A 13321-nucleotide genomic window follows, 5' to 3' on the forward strand; every position below is an offset into this window, starting at 1 on the left:
TCTCATGCTCAGGAAAACCTGCTTGTTTATGTCACTGGGGGTGAGACACTCGGGTCAATCTTTCACTGGGAAATGATGGTGCACAATACGCTTTAAGTTTAGAATAAAGCTTCGAAGGTCATTTTAAGGTAAATGATACACTCTGAAGAGAGAAAACCAAACAACAAAGAAATATACACCAAGGAAAAAGTGCATGTTTGCATTCATTAGGCAAAATTATTTATGTTTTTTACTTATTGTACAAAATGTATTTGCTTTGTATGCACTCCTTAAATAAAAAAAAACAGCAATAGTAACTATAATATCTAAAAATAAGTTTTATATTAATATGAATGCTTTCTATAATGATGTATGCACACCAGAAATGCCAGATCATGTGAGCCTACATTAATTTAGCTCATTATATATGATAATGATTAGTACATATTCATCTCCAGTATTCATTCATGTATTACTGATTTGTAAAGCTTACAGTAGTATTGTCTGGGAAAAAGTTTGTTGCTGAGACTTGATCCAGGGAATGTACCACGTGCTGTGCTTTAAAGCTTGGGGAGGTGGCGGCACAATATAAATCCCCATGGATCAAGCGACTGATATGTCAGACTACATTGCAAACTTTGCTCCCTGTTTCATTCGTTCCAGACGTTTAATAAAGGTGGACACTTAAAAAGAACGCAGGGTCCTTCCCCTTGAAAAATGCACCATCGCCTCAACTCTCACAATGTCACCAGAAGAAAGTAACATCTCCAAACTCGAGCGTGCCGAAGATCAACCGGGACGCACGGACGCGCGTGCTGAGAGCGCGCAGAAGCCTCCGACACGCTTGTACAGGCGCAGATGGCTGATCGTTTTGCTCTTCAGCTCGTACTCTCTGTGCAATGCCTATCAGTGGATCCAGTACGGGATCATCAGCAACATCTTAATGAAGTTCTACGGCGTTCACGCGTTCGCTGTCGACTGGATGTCCATGGTCTACATGCTCACGTACATCCCGTTGGTGTTCCCTGTTACGTGGCTATTGGACCGCAAAGGGCTGCGGGTTGTCGCGCTCGTGGCCGCTGGTGTGAACTGCGCCGGCGCGTGGGTTAAGGTCGCGAGCGCGGTGCCGCACCTGTTCTGGGTGACTGCGCTCGGGCAGGTCGCGTGCTCCTTCGCGCAGGTGTTTATCCTCGGCATGCCGTCGCACCTCGCCGCGGTGTGGTTCGGCCCTGAGGAAGTGTCCACCGCTTGCTCCATCGGGGTCTTCGGCAACCAGGTGAGTCAACAAAGAGGACTGCATGTTGGGAAAGTGGGACTGGTTTTGGTGGGCAAATTAAACACTTGCCTTTAGGGAGCAAAAGTTGTCTACTGGGGAAGTGATAGTTCAGTGGTTACGACATTGGACTTCTAATCAGAAGGTTGTGATTTCAAATCCCAGCACCACCAAGCTGCCACATCTGACCTGAACAAGTCCCTTAACCCTCAACTGCTCAGTTGTCTAAGCAAAATAACTATGTCTGGATAAGGAGTGTCTTTTAAATGCAGTAAATGTACAATAAGTTTCTAGAGCCAATTTTCTAAGGTCAGATGTCCCCAATGGTTTAGGTGGTTCGGTTGAGAAGTCATATTAATATAAGGAAATGTTCATATATTTGTATGAATTGCATGTAACCATCATTCTGCAAAATGATACTTTCTGGAATCATTCACCCGGATATGGTTGCATTTCCACCCAGAGTCTCACTCTGCTGAAACATAACATCACAATCCCATATGCTTTGTGAACATCCCATTCCAGAGTTTTGTCAAGTCAAGTCAAGTCAAGTTTATTTGTATAGCGCTTTTCACAACAGACATTGTCTCAAAGCAGCTTTACAGAAAACAACAGTTTTGTGCCTTCTTTGCTTCTATTAGAGCCTCCACTTTTCTGGGAAGGCTTTACGCTATATTTTACAATGTGGGTGTTGGGATTTGTGGCCACACTAATGAGTTTAGGAATCGATGATGGGGAGGAGTCAGGGAATGCAGTCAGAGTTTCAATTTATTCCAAATGTTTTCAGAGGGATTGAGTGGGAATCTCTGTCAGAACTCAAGACACTAACGTTCTTTCACACTGACCTCTTCATTTGTCTTCCTTTCTACACTGGGCATTGAACAGGTTTCAGCTTCTTAACTACAGTGGAGGGAAATATTATAGTTAAAGCATACAAAGATATCTTAGACATCCTAGGCCTGAGCTAGGGTCTGGAGTGGGACTTTGAATAGAGGCAGGAACCTAAATATATCTAAGATTTTGCACAGAGACCAGGCCAGAGATGTAAAGAGAAACAGGATTAGATAAATAGTTTGAGGCAGGACTAGAGCAAAGCCTGCATCAATGACATTGAGACTAGAGGAAAAAACAGTATCAATGCTTTACACTGGGATAGAATGCATGAGGTGAACGACTAACATATAGATTGAAAAGATCAGACTCAAAATCAGGAAAAAGGAGGGAGCTGATTAAAACAAAGCTACAGAAGCCTTTTTTTAGGAAGAGCTAAAACCAGGAGCTGACTTAAAGAAAGTCATAGTATATTTGAACAACACTGGGACAGAAACAGGAATTGTGATTGAGGTTGATTACAGAACCTGGTACTGAAACCTGGACAAAATCAGCAACATCTACAGAGCTCTAATAGAGGGTTCTGGTCTGTTACATATTAGATAACTTTCATTTAGTTTGTATGAGAGTAAGGAATTTAAGATAAGATAAAATAAGATAAGATAAGATATAATGTACCTTTATTCATCCCACAGTGGGGAAATTTCTGTGTTACAGCAGCAAAGAAAAGAAATGTGCAAATATATAAAAAGTAGAGACATAATACAAGTACAAATTATAATTACAGTTAATACAATTTAGCCACCAGTTTAACAGGAATAGGCTACACCAACACACCAGAAGAGTTAATCCTTTTGATTTTATGACTGTAGGCTTTCTTTGTGTGTTCTGAAAAGAACATTGTATTTTTGTTCTTGCTATATGCTCAAATAGAGAAATAGATTATACCCATCAACTCTAGAGTAGAAGCTCTGGCTAAAGAGCACAGAAAGCTTGCGGTGGAAGAAAGTGTGGTGATTTTGTGGCTTGGCAGATTTGTGGGATCTTAATTCCTGAATGGCATTCACCATTTTAAAATTCTAACTGTGAAAGTTAAACTTCAAAAATGTGCTGGTCAGAAAGGCCTTGTGAAATAGTACTTATAAAAGCAGCAATAACAAGCAGATGCAACATTTAAGTGATTAGTTCGACTTATCTAAGTTATTTTATGTAAAGTTTTTAGCTAAATATGATGTTTTTTTCAAAATGTTACACAATGAGAAAACACGAAAACATTATAGGAAGTAATGTAGAGCACAATAACACAAATATTGTAATTTGTCAAGCTAGCTAGTTTGGACTGTGGATTTAAATTCCATATAGAGCCTGAAACAGGAAAACTATTTTACAAACACTGTACATAAGTTCAGAAGTTTGTTCAGCTTTTGAAGCCTTCCAACCCGCTGTGCTTGTTTGTTAGTTTTATCTTGTACTGTTGTTTCTTTTCATTGGAGACTTCTTGGGGATGCAGGAGTATAAACAGAATGCACTTTGAACTTTTGTTGTTTTCCCAAGAGCAAACAAGATGTCCTCTAAGTCCTTGTTATTACCATATGGTTTAAAGGCAGGTTTTTTGCCGAATGTCTTTAGGAGACCAGAAAATATACTAAACAATCCATACCTCTATTGGTTTCCTAACTGGATCTTATAAGCTTGGCTTGTTTATTATAACCAGTCATGTGTCATATTTACTGATTGTAATGGGTAAATTATTGTTTTCTTTAACAGCCTGAAAGTCACTGTAAGCAGTTATATCGAATGAATACAAACTTGGTAATTTGGGAGTAATTATTTAGCTATTACACAGAATTATGTTTTTTGGTTGTTGTTATAGGATTTCGAGTAGCACTCACATAGTTGTTTTGTAATTTATTTTTGTTGAACTTTTATTAAAGTCTGGTGTAAAGTTAATGGAATTCTGAGTTTGGTAAATAATTGACGGTGTCATTTTCTTACCTATTTTCCTCCAGCTTGGCATTGCCATTGGGTTCCTGGTGCCACCCATTCTTGTGCCAAATATAGATGACATGGATAAACTGGCTTATCATTTCAGCATTATGTTTTATATCACAGCAGGAGTGGCCACCTTCATCTTCATTCTCGTTGTTATTGGTAAGCAATCATTTATGATGATTTGTTTGGTTTTCCATGCAAGTCCAATATAAATCAGTCAACTCAAAAAAGATAAATGCAATCACAAAACATTTTATTCTTTCAAAATATGTCCATTGTACATTCAATGAGTTAATAATGTTTTTCATTAATTTATTAATTATTTATTACATGATTTAACTCATTATTATTAGTTGATTGTTCAAAACGACTCATCTAGAAACATTGAGCTTACAAATCTTCAAATCAAACATATTCTGTCTACATGTTCTTAAAGTAAATAATATTGTATACATTACTGTTAGTCAGCTCATTAGAAGCTGGAAAGATTCAATACATTTATATGAATAAAATTAGATCTATAAAGTGTTGAGTGTTGTTTTTCAGCATATGCGAAAATTAGCCTATAATTCTTAAGCTCATCATAATGAAGACTGTAACAACGAAAAAATTTTTTTTACATCTTACGTCTTGTTCCCATACGTGTTATTCATGTCTGTTAAACAAGTTCTAATACTTTAAGTAAAACAGTAACTACTGACTGCTAAAAAGCCATTTACTCAATGTTTGAACCAGATGTAACAGAAACACTCCTGAAGAAAATCTCCATCAAAAAACTTTATTGCTTATAGTAATGCACAATTACAGCCTTCATGAATGTTGCCAAAGATGCAAAAATAAACTAAAGATAGTGTCAGTATTTTATAGCTAGCAATCCTGCAATAGCAATCCAATACTTATTCTCCTTCTCTCCTTTAAACAAGATAGATATAAAACTGTAGATTAGAAATCAGGTCACGTACTTATACACGTAGCTTGACAGCATTTACTTTTTTCCCCCATAGAAAACTATGCAGTAATGTACATAAATGTATCATAGTATAGTAATCCTAACCGAACTGTCTAAACGTTCTCTAGTTTAAAAAGTTAACTTTCAAGAGATTTTAGATTATCTAATAACCAGTGAGATATTTCCACTGTGGAGAATACTGTACAGAACCTCTACTATATTATTTATTAAAAGTATAAGTAATGTACAAGAATCATTACGAGACACTCCACCAATGTGCAGTAAAGTTAGGGTTCAAAGTCTTAGTGTCAAATTATTTTGCATTATAAAATTAGTGATCTAGAAATACCAATTCTATCATTAGTCTATATGACTGTTGTTGCTGTGTATAAAGTACTCATGGTATGTCACTATGATATCAGTGATGGCTAAATTGCATGAAGGATGTGTATATAAATAGACATTGCTAAAGGTGAAGGTTTCCTCATTTATGTTTTATGTAATAGGTAAATAATGACAGATGGGATGAAGTGATGTGGCCTGATATTAAAATTACCCACACCACCCTAAAGTTATTTTCAACAACAGCCACAACACATGTTCAGAAGTGTTTTATTCTTCTTACACTTCAATAAATTACCAACCTTTGTCCTTTTCTTCGTTTTATTAACGAACCACGCATAGTGCTTTATGACGGTTTAAAGTTACATTTAATGTTGTGGTGTATTCAACAGTAATTCCCCCAGCAAACTCTACTTTTAAAGTAAATAACACAAAAAAAACAAACAAACACAGACCCTTATAATACCAAGAAACTGAAAAGTGCAAAGTCCCATGGTTGAACCTTATTGAACCTTATTGAACACCTTTGGGATGAATTGACTGCACCTACACCTCCTCCCCCTACATCACTGCTTGACTACACTAAAGAAATCTCCACAGTCTCACTCCAAAATCTAGTGGAACATCTTTCCTGTAGAGTGAAGCATATTATAACAGCAAAATGCGGAATAGGGTGTTTAAAAAACACACCTTTTGGTCAGGTGTCCACAAATTTTTCTCTGTGAAGTAAATCTTGTGAATTATTTGTGCATCATTGTTTTTGTTATATTACCATTTTTGCATGCTGAATGAGTTGATTTTTTATAAACTTTATTTAAGTGTTTTTTATATTTAAGTGTTCCAGGATAAGCCACCGGTTCCTCCCTCTCAAGCCCAAGTGGCACTGCGAAACGTGTCTTTACAAGACTACTCTTACCTGGCCTCAATCAAAAGGCTTCTCTGCAACAAAAACTTTGTCCTACTTATCATCACCTATGGTATGCCTGACACATATAACACTTTACATAATTCCAGTATTAAAATGAAACATAACAATGACATAAAATAAGGTGTTCACATTAATTATGATATATTGGAACATGTTTTTATTGTTTATTTAATTTTCGAAGAAACTGCTAAACTATTCGGCCTACGTCTGTATGCTGTTTATCCAGATATAGTTAAAATGAATATATAGATCTACATTTTTGGTGTTGGTCTTATATAAAGCTTGCTGCTTATCTTTGCTGCTCTTGGTTTTGAATTTGGATTGTCATTTTGGTTGAAGTTCAACTTGAATTCATAATAAATTTATTATTGACCCAAAGTAGATCAAGCAGACACCATGTGAAAATATATCTGCAGTCCTTTTAGGGAAATTTTCTAATTGGTTGATAAAGAAATCCTGAGATCATAACTGGATGCACAAAGGAAGCTTGTCACACTGACGCTTGCATTTCATTCCTGCAGGATTAAACGTTGGGTGCTTTTATGCTGTTTCCACTCTACTGAACCGGATGATCATTGACCACTTCCCTGTAAGTCCCATCCAATCTTATCTTCTGTTCTGATTTTCTACCACTTTGCTTCTCATGACGAGGCACATGAGCTGTCAGATGTAGAAATGTCATGTCACCTCTTTAGGCAGTTCAAAGTCTATGTATAGATCCACAAGAATCTTCAAGGATTTGTCACATTGTTAGGATGCTATTTTTGATTGATAGCTTATTCCTTCTTTGTGCATTAGGTTGATGGTTTCAAATAGATCCTTTATCTGGTACTTATAACAGACTGCCCCAAACTCATTTGGATATAATAGTCAAAATAACATTTTGTTTAAGGATGATATTTAAAGAAGGTGGATACAAATGAATAGTCACATAGACCCAAGATCCAAAACATAAAATAAATAGGGAAGGAAACATGAAAACCAAACGTGCATATTAAATATTGAAACATGACCGTGAACCAGCAACAGCAAACATGGAAGACAAACATGAGACAATGAGTGCGGTGCAAAGTGTAAATTGTAACAAGGTTTGACTGAGTTTTTGACTGACAAAAAATGTGAGTGTGCAAAAACAGTTAAGTTACAAGAATGAATGAAATGCAGTGGCTTGTGGTAGTTGGGAGCCAAACCCTGACAAAAGGTATAAATCACAGAAATCTTGGTATTCTAAAACTCATTTTGTTCCATTAACAGGGAGAAGAGGTGAATGCTGGACGTATTGGTCTAACGCTAGTAATTTCTGGTATGGTGGGCTCCCTCATCTCTGGCATCTGGTTGGACAAAACAAAAACATACAAGTATGCATGTTACCATAAGCTTAAAATCTAATTCAGGTTCACATGTGAGGTAGTCTGTGACTGACAAGTTTCCATTGTGAGTGGTGATTCACCTTAATCCCCTTTTTAGTGAACTTTTATTACTTCCCAAGGTTTATGGTGTGATTCTGCACCGACCAAAATTTTAAAGCTAGTGTATAAGTTAATATGCTTTTTTTTTGTTTGTCAGAATGAACCCACTATTCCTCTTAATCTTCTAGGGTTTGAGAGGATTTGGGTGAACAATACCTTCTGGATGCTTAAAAATTCCACTCATGCCTCAAATGCTCAAGCCTCATGTGTTGGTATTAAGAAGTTGAACAACAGAGGTTTTCCTACTGAATATTTACTATAATTTAAAATTCATATGGCATTGTTAGTCTCAGACTATTTACAGTATATGTACAAGTATGTATACTAAGTATAATTATTTTTAATTATTTTGGAACATGTTCAGATTACTCTGTGATTGAATTTGTATTCAGATGTTTGGTTGACTTTACCGTTAAGTGTGAGAAGTTTTTGGAACAGTGCTTACTACTGTATGTACTAATACCATAATGCATATTAACATTAGTATTAGTAGTAATATTATAGTAACATTATTAGTAACATTGTAAACTCTTTTATCTAGCAAACTAACTGTATACAACCTTTGTGCTCTTTTTTTCTTTGATAATTTTCTAATGTGTTACACAACTTATGGTTCACGCAACATTAAAATGGAATATCCCATCTAATGAAGTTAAATAATCTGGAAAATGAGTCCACAGATAATAGATAAAGAGTTGTTCATGCAAAACTAACCTGACTTTACCACTTCCAGTAAAAATCTCAGTGTTCTTTGCTAGCTCATTGCCTAAAACAACCTGCCATTTCAGTGAGCACATATAATTCAAACACTGATATTTTGAGTTTCTTGTCTTATATAAAGCTCAAAGAGCCAGGGGGCATTTCCAACAGTGGCAGTGGAATGAGCCATTTTCTTACGCATGGTTGTACATTACAGCACTATTTCATAAGACATTGTTAGCTTAAAGAAAGCTGTGGCCTGAAAAGAGTTATTCAGAAGCCTTGTTTTGTGATTCACAGATGGTCGAGTTTAATGTCGGAAAAAGATGTAAACGTTTGAGGAAAACATATCAATTATGAACTGCGTAATCCTCGTCATACACTATAAATTAATGATCATGATCATTGTCAGAAACCTACAGACACTGAATGCTTATGTCTAAATTAGTCAAATTTGCCAAATTTAATTTTTTCATTTCCAGCTCACTGATATTCTGCATTTACCTCTATCCCTATCAGACAGACCACACTTGCCATATATCTCCTGTCGTTTGTAGGAATGGTGATCTACTCCTTTACACTTAACTTGGGGCTTCTATGGGTAGTCTTCATTTCATCAGCAGCTCTAGGGTAAGTGCTATGTACATTATATTCAATATAGGAGACACATTTAGATTAGAAATGCCATTAATATTTTTGATAGTAGAAAATGAATAATACAATATTGTATACAATATTGTGTACATAAAACTGTCTTTATACACATAACAACAATAGTTAATAATAATAATAATAATAATAATAATAATAATAATAATAATAATAATAATAATAATAACAGTTTTTGAGCAAAATCTTATTTTTTTTTTATGTAATAGTGTCTTAAATTATTTAAAAAGCTGTTTCAGCACACACTCTTAACCTAATCTTTTCTAATTAAACACTCCAAGAACTCCATGCAATGCACCCAGCAGCTATGGCAGCTTAGGCTGGATTTTGAATATTGTTAAAGTGCATTATTGGCAGTTATTATTGGATATTAATAATAATAATAATAATTAAAAAAAAACACAAGCAAAAATGTAAAAGTATATGTATATTCTAATTAGTAGAGATTCTCCTACTGTCCAAAAATGTAAGGTAAGCAGAATATGTTAAATTGTCTTTAGATATGAATGTACAGTGCATTGCTTTACTTTTTCCACATTTTGTAATGTTACAGCCTTATTCCAAAATGTATTACATTCATTATTTACCTCAGAATTCTACAAACAATACCCCATAATAATTTGGAAGAAGTGTTTGAAATTTTTACAAATGTATAAAAAATTTAAAATACAATAAATTACATGTACATAAGTATTCACAGACTCAGTAATTTGTTGAAGCACCTTTAGCACTGATTACAGCCTCAAGTCTTTTTGAGTATGATGCTTTAAGGTTGGCTCAAGAATTTTCTGGGCAGTTTCTCCCATTCTTCTTTGCAACTTCTCAAGCTCCATCGGGTTGGACGGGGAACATCAGTGCATAGCCATTTTCAGATTTCTCCAAAGATGTTCAATCTGGTTCAAGTCTGGGTTCTGGCTGGGCCACTCAAAGTCATTTATAGAGTCGTCCTGTAGCCACTGCAGTGCTGTGAAAACTTTCGGTATTACTAATGCACTGTATGAATGTGAAATCCAGTGAATGAGTTCTCCTGTAAGGTTTTTGCTGTCCACTGTAACTCTGATCAGCATTTACTGTAGAATGCATATATATTCATTGCAGCACTTTTTTTTTTCATAGAGTCTTCATGACTGGTTACCTGCCAATAGGCTTTGAGTTTGCAGTGGAGCTGACGTACCCAGAGTCAGAAGGCACATCTTCCGGACTTCTCAACTGCTCAGCACAGGTATATACAGCACTGCTGAGCGAAAAACCTCTTTGTATTCCTTTGTATATCTCACTGCCTTTGCCATTGATCTGATATGCATTATGGCAAGCTTATATTATTATTATTATTATTATTATTATTATTATTTTATAGTTATAAAGACCATGCTAGAAATTGTATAGCAAGGGGAAAGTAGAAGAAGAACAAAAGCCATGCAAATGAGAGATTTTACAACAGGTACACTAGCGTGGAAGGAATGAGGAAGTAGATGTTGATGAGCCTGATAATAAAGATAATTTCACATTTAAGCAAAATAATGCTCATGTAAGATAGTCACTAAGTAGAGGAAGCACTGAGTCTTTGACAGTGTTGAGAAATAAACTCCCAGTCATTATCTTTTCCCCATTCAGGTGTTTGGAATCATATTCACCATTTGCCAAGGCAAGATTATTGACTCCTATAGCACAATGGCTGGGAACATCTTTCTCTGTGTTTTCCTTTTCCTAGGGTCCATCATTACAGGTAAAGGCACCTCTTTCCTCTATCAAATAATCAACCCTCACCCACATCATTCCTGATGAAAACACAGCAGTCATTTCTGCTGTATTGTATGATTGTGATTGTAGTATATTTATGACTGATTAGACACAGCATGATTAGACATAAGTGTTGATTTCACACAAAAAGGCATAATTTTGAAGTGGGTAAATTCGATTTTTTTGCAAAATTATTGACAAAAAAAATAATGCAGTGAAAGCCACAAATTACTTCTTGAAAAACCAGCTGAATCAAGCGAATATGAGCTAAATCATTTGGTGCTATATAACATGAAAAGCACATTGTGGAAATGCCTTAAAAAAAAAAAAAAACTTCAATAGTATGTTGTGTACATCTTGCCCTCTAGTGGCTATTTAGATGCATTACAAGCAGCAACGCAGGAGACAAATAAGGCACCTTAAAATATGTTATAATATATCTTATACAGTATAAAGAGTTATGCTGTTGTTTATTGTTTGCACTGTGTGACTTTACACTTTTTGTCTTTAAGCTTTTATAAAGCCAGATCTACAGAGGCAAAAAGCAAACCTGCCATCAGAGGCAAAATCGGAAACCGTAAGTGTGTTCATACTCAGGCAGAAATACCACTATGATAAGAAGTGGTTACAACAGAATAGCCAGACTGGTTTAAACTGACAGGAAAGCTGTTGTAATTCATATATTAACCACTTTTCTAAAACGTAATAAGCAGATAAGCAGCTCAAAGGCCACATCAAACCTTGAACAAAAAACACACCAGTGTCATATTTCCCAAGATTCTCAGGCTAAATTGGATGCAGGCTCACTGTGCAGTTGAAGATTGGAAAAATGTCACCTGGTTTAATGCATCTTAATTTCCTGTGTGCCATGCTGATTGTGAGAATGGAGTTCTAGTAATGAACCGGGGTATGCTTTCCTGGCACACACTGAACCCCCTTAATATCAATCAAGAATCATTTGAATGGCACAGCCTGTGTGCGTATTGTTGATCACCCGCATCCCCTTTAAGGCACAATATATAAACAGCACCTAATGCAGTCTAAACAATTTCGTCTAAAGTTTATACTTTGTTGTATGATGTGTGCTGCAGTTGTATCACTGCTCTATGGCTTTTCTGTAATCTAAAATGACTATATTATTAGTGTAGTATCAAACATCTGAAATCACACTGCTTTTCTGCAATATAGAGAGCATAAGGAGAACTCTGCGGATTTGAAATGGCCAGCTGTTCATTTGAATAATTATTAAATTTTTTTCCTTTTGCTTTGTTTGTTCAGAAACAGTCAACACTCCAAACAGAAGGAACATCATTCTCGAAACAGACCAAGATGTAGAAATCTGGTTCTCCTACATATCGACCAGCACTTTTATAATGAGAATGAGATTTCTCCGAACAAAACGTGCATATGGTTTGCATCGTTCTCCAGGGAGCTTCATTAGATCAATCAGATGTTAATTTATATATGAACATATTTGACTGAGAAAATAAAACGAGATATGTTTGTTTTTACAAATGCCATATCCAGAAAATGCTGAGCCAACAATCTGTCCTGTGAACTGCTGTAGTGCTTTAGATTCATTATTATGTATATATTTAATGCACTTTTGGTTTTTTTTTTGGCAACAACTGATGCGTGCAACAATGAACAATATTCGGATCGTATAGCCACAAAACATAGTACATTTGATTTTAACTATACAGGGACATTCAGTTTGAACTAAATGTGTTTAACTTTTTTAGCTGGTATACCTTTGCTAGTTTTTATGTTTAGATTTCTTACGTTTTTTATGACATTTCTAAAATACCATCACTATTTTCATTTGAACTGAACATGAATTGATAGTTATTTACCCTGCTGGAATGTGACATCAGACTTTGGGAAAAACTAGAAGGATTATGATTATTCAGTTCACTGCTCAGTTCAAGAACATTTGACTTGGTTTTGATGCAAATGCAGACTCGGTTTACAACCTGAATTTCATGGTGCCATGACTTCTTTACTGAATGCATTCACCGCTATAATATTCAGAGTGAACTGTGTAAGACTGTATCAGTGGATATTTGTCATAATGTGTACAAACTCCAGTTTGTTCAGCTGGGGTGAATTTACTTTCTGATCCCTGTGGAAATGTATAAGTAAATATATAAACTCTTTGTCTTTGCACAATTACCTTTGTTAGATACATTTATATGCCAAAACGGTACTATAATACCTTATTGTTTAAATGCCAAAAGATGCAAACTTGTGTTAAAAAGTTTATATAGTAAAACTATTTTTAAAGTGCTCATTGTGTGAGTCTTAAAAAGTTACAGTTTAAATGTAACTGCCCCTTAAATGAGTGTCCATAGTCCTCGGCACAAACATTTTGTTTCTAAAAGGTCAAGGTAATCAATTTATGAGATTATGAATTAAATATCTCATGGCTACATATTAAGTTTCTTACATGC

General features: G+C 35.4%; 1 protein-coding gene across 1 annotated transcript; it reads left to right on the top strand.

Moving 5' to 3' along the window:
* The first annotated feature begins 498 nt into the window (after positions 1-498).
* Positions 499-13040, top strand: flvcr2a (FLVCR choline and putative heme transporter 2a). The gene is made up of 10 exons (XM_083543954.1): positions 499-1255; positions 4093-4234; positions 6203-6343; positions 6816-6883; positions 7549-7652; positions 8982-9092; positions 10248-10353; positions 10746-10857; positions 11384-11448; positions 12150-13040. The coding sequence occupies exons 1-10, from the start codon at positions 722-724 to the stop codon at positions 12204-12206; spliced, it is 1440 nt and encodes a 479-aa protein (XP_083400080.1). The 5' UTR covers positions 499-721; the 3' UTR covers positions 12207-13040.
* Positions 13041-13321: the final 281 nt, after the last annotated feature.

The sequence above is a fragment of the Silurus aristotelis genome (assembly GCF_946808225.1).
Source record: "Silurus aristotelis genome assembly, chromosome: 6".
NCBI classification, from domain to species: domain Eukaryota; kingdom Metazoa; phylum Chordata; class Actinopteri; order Siluriformes; family Siluridae; genus Silurus; species Silurus aristotelis.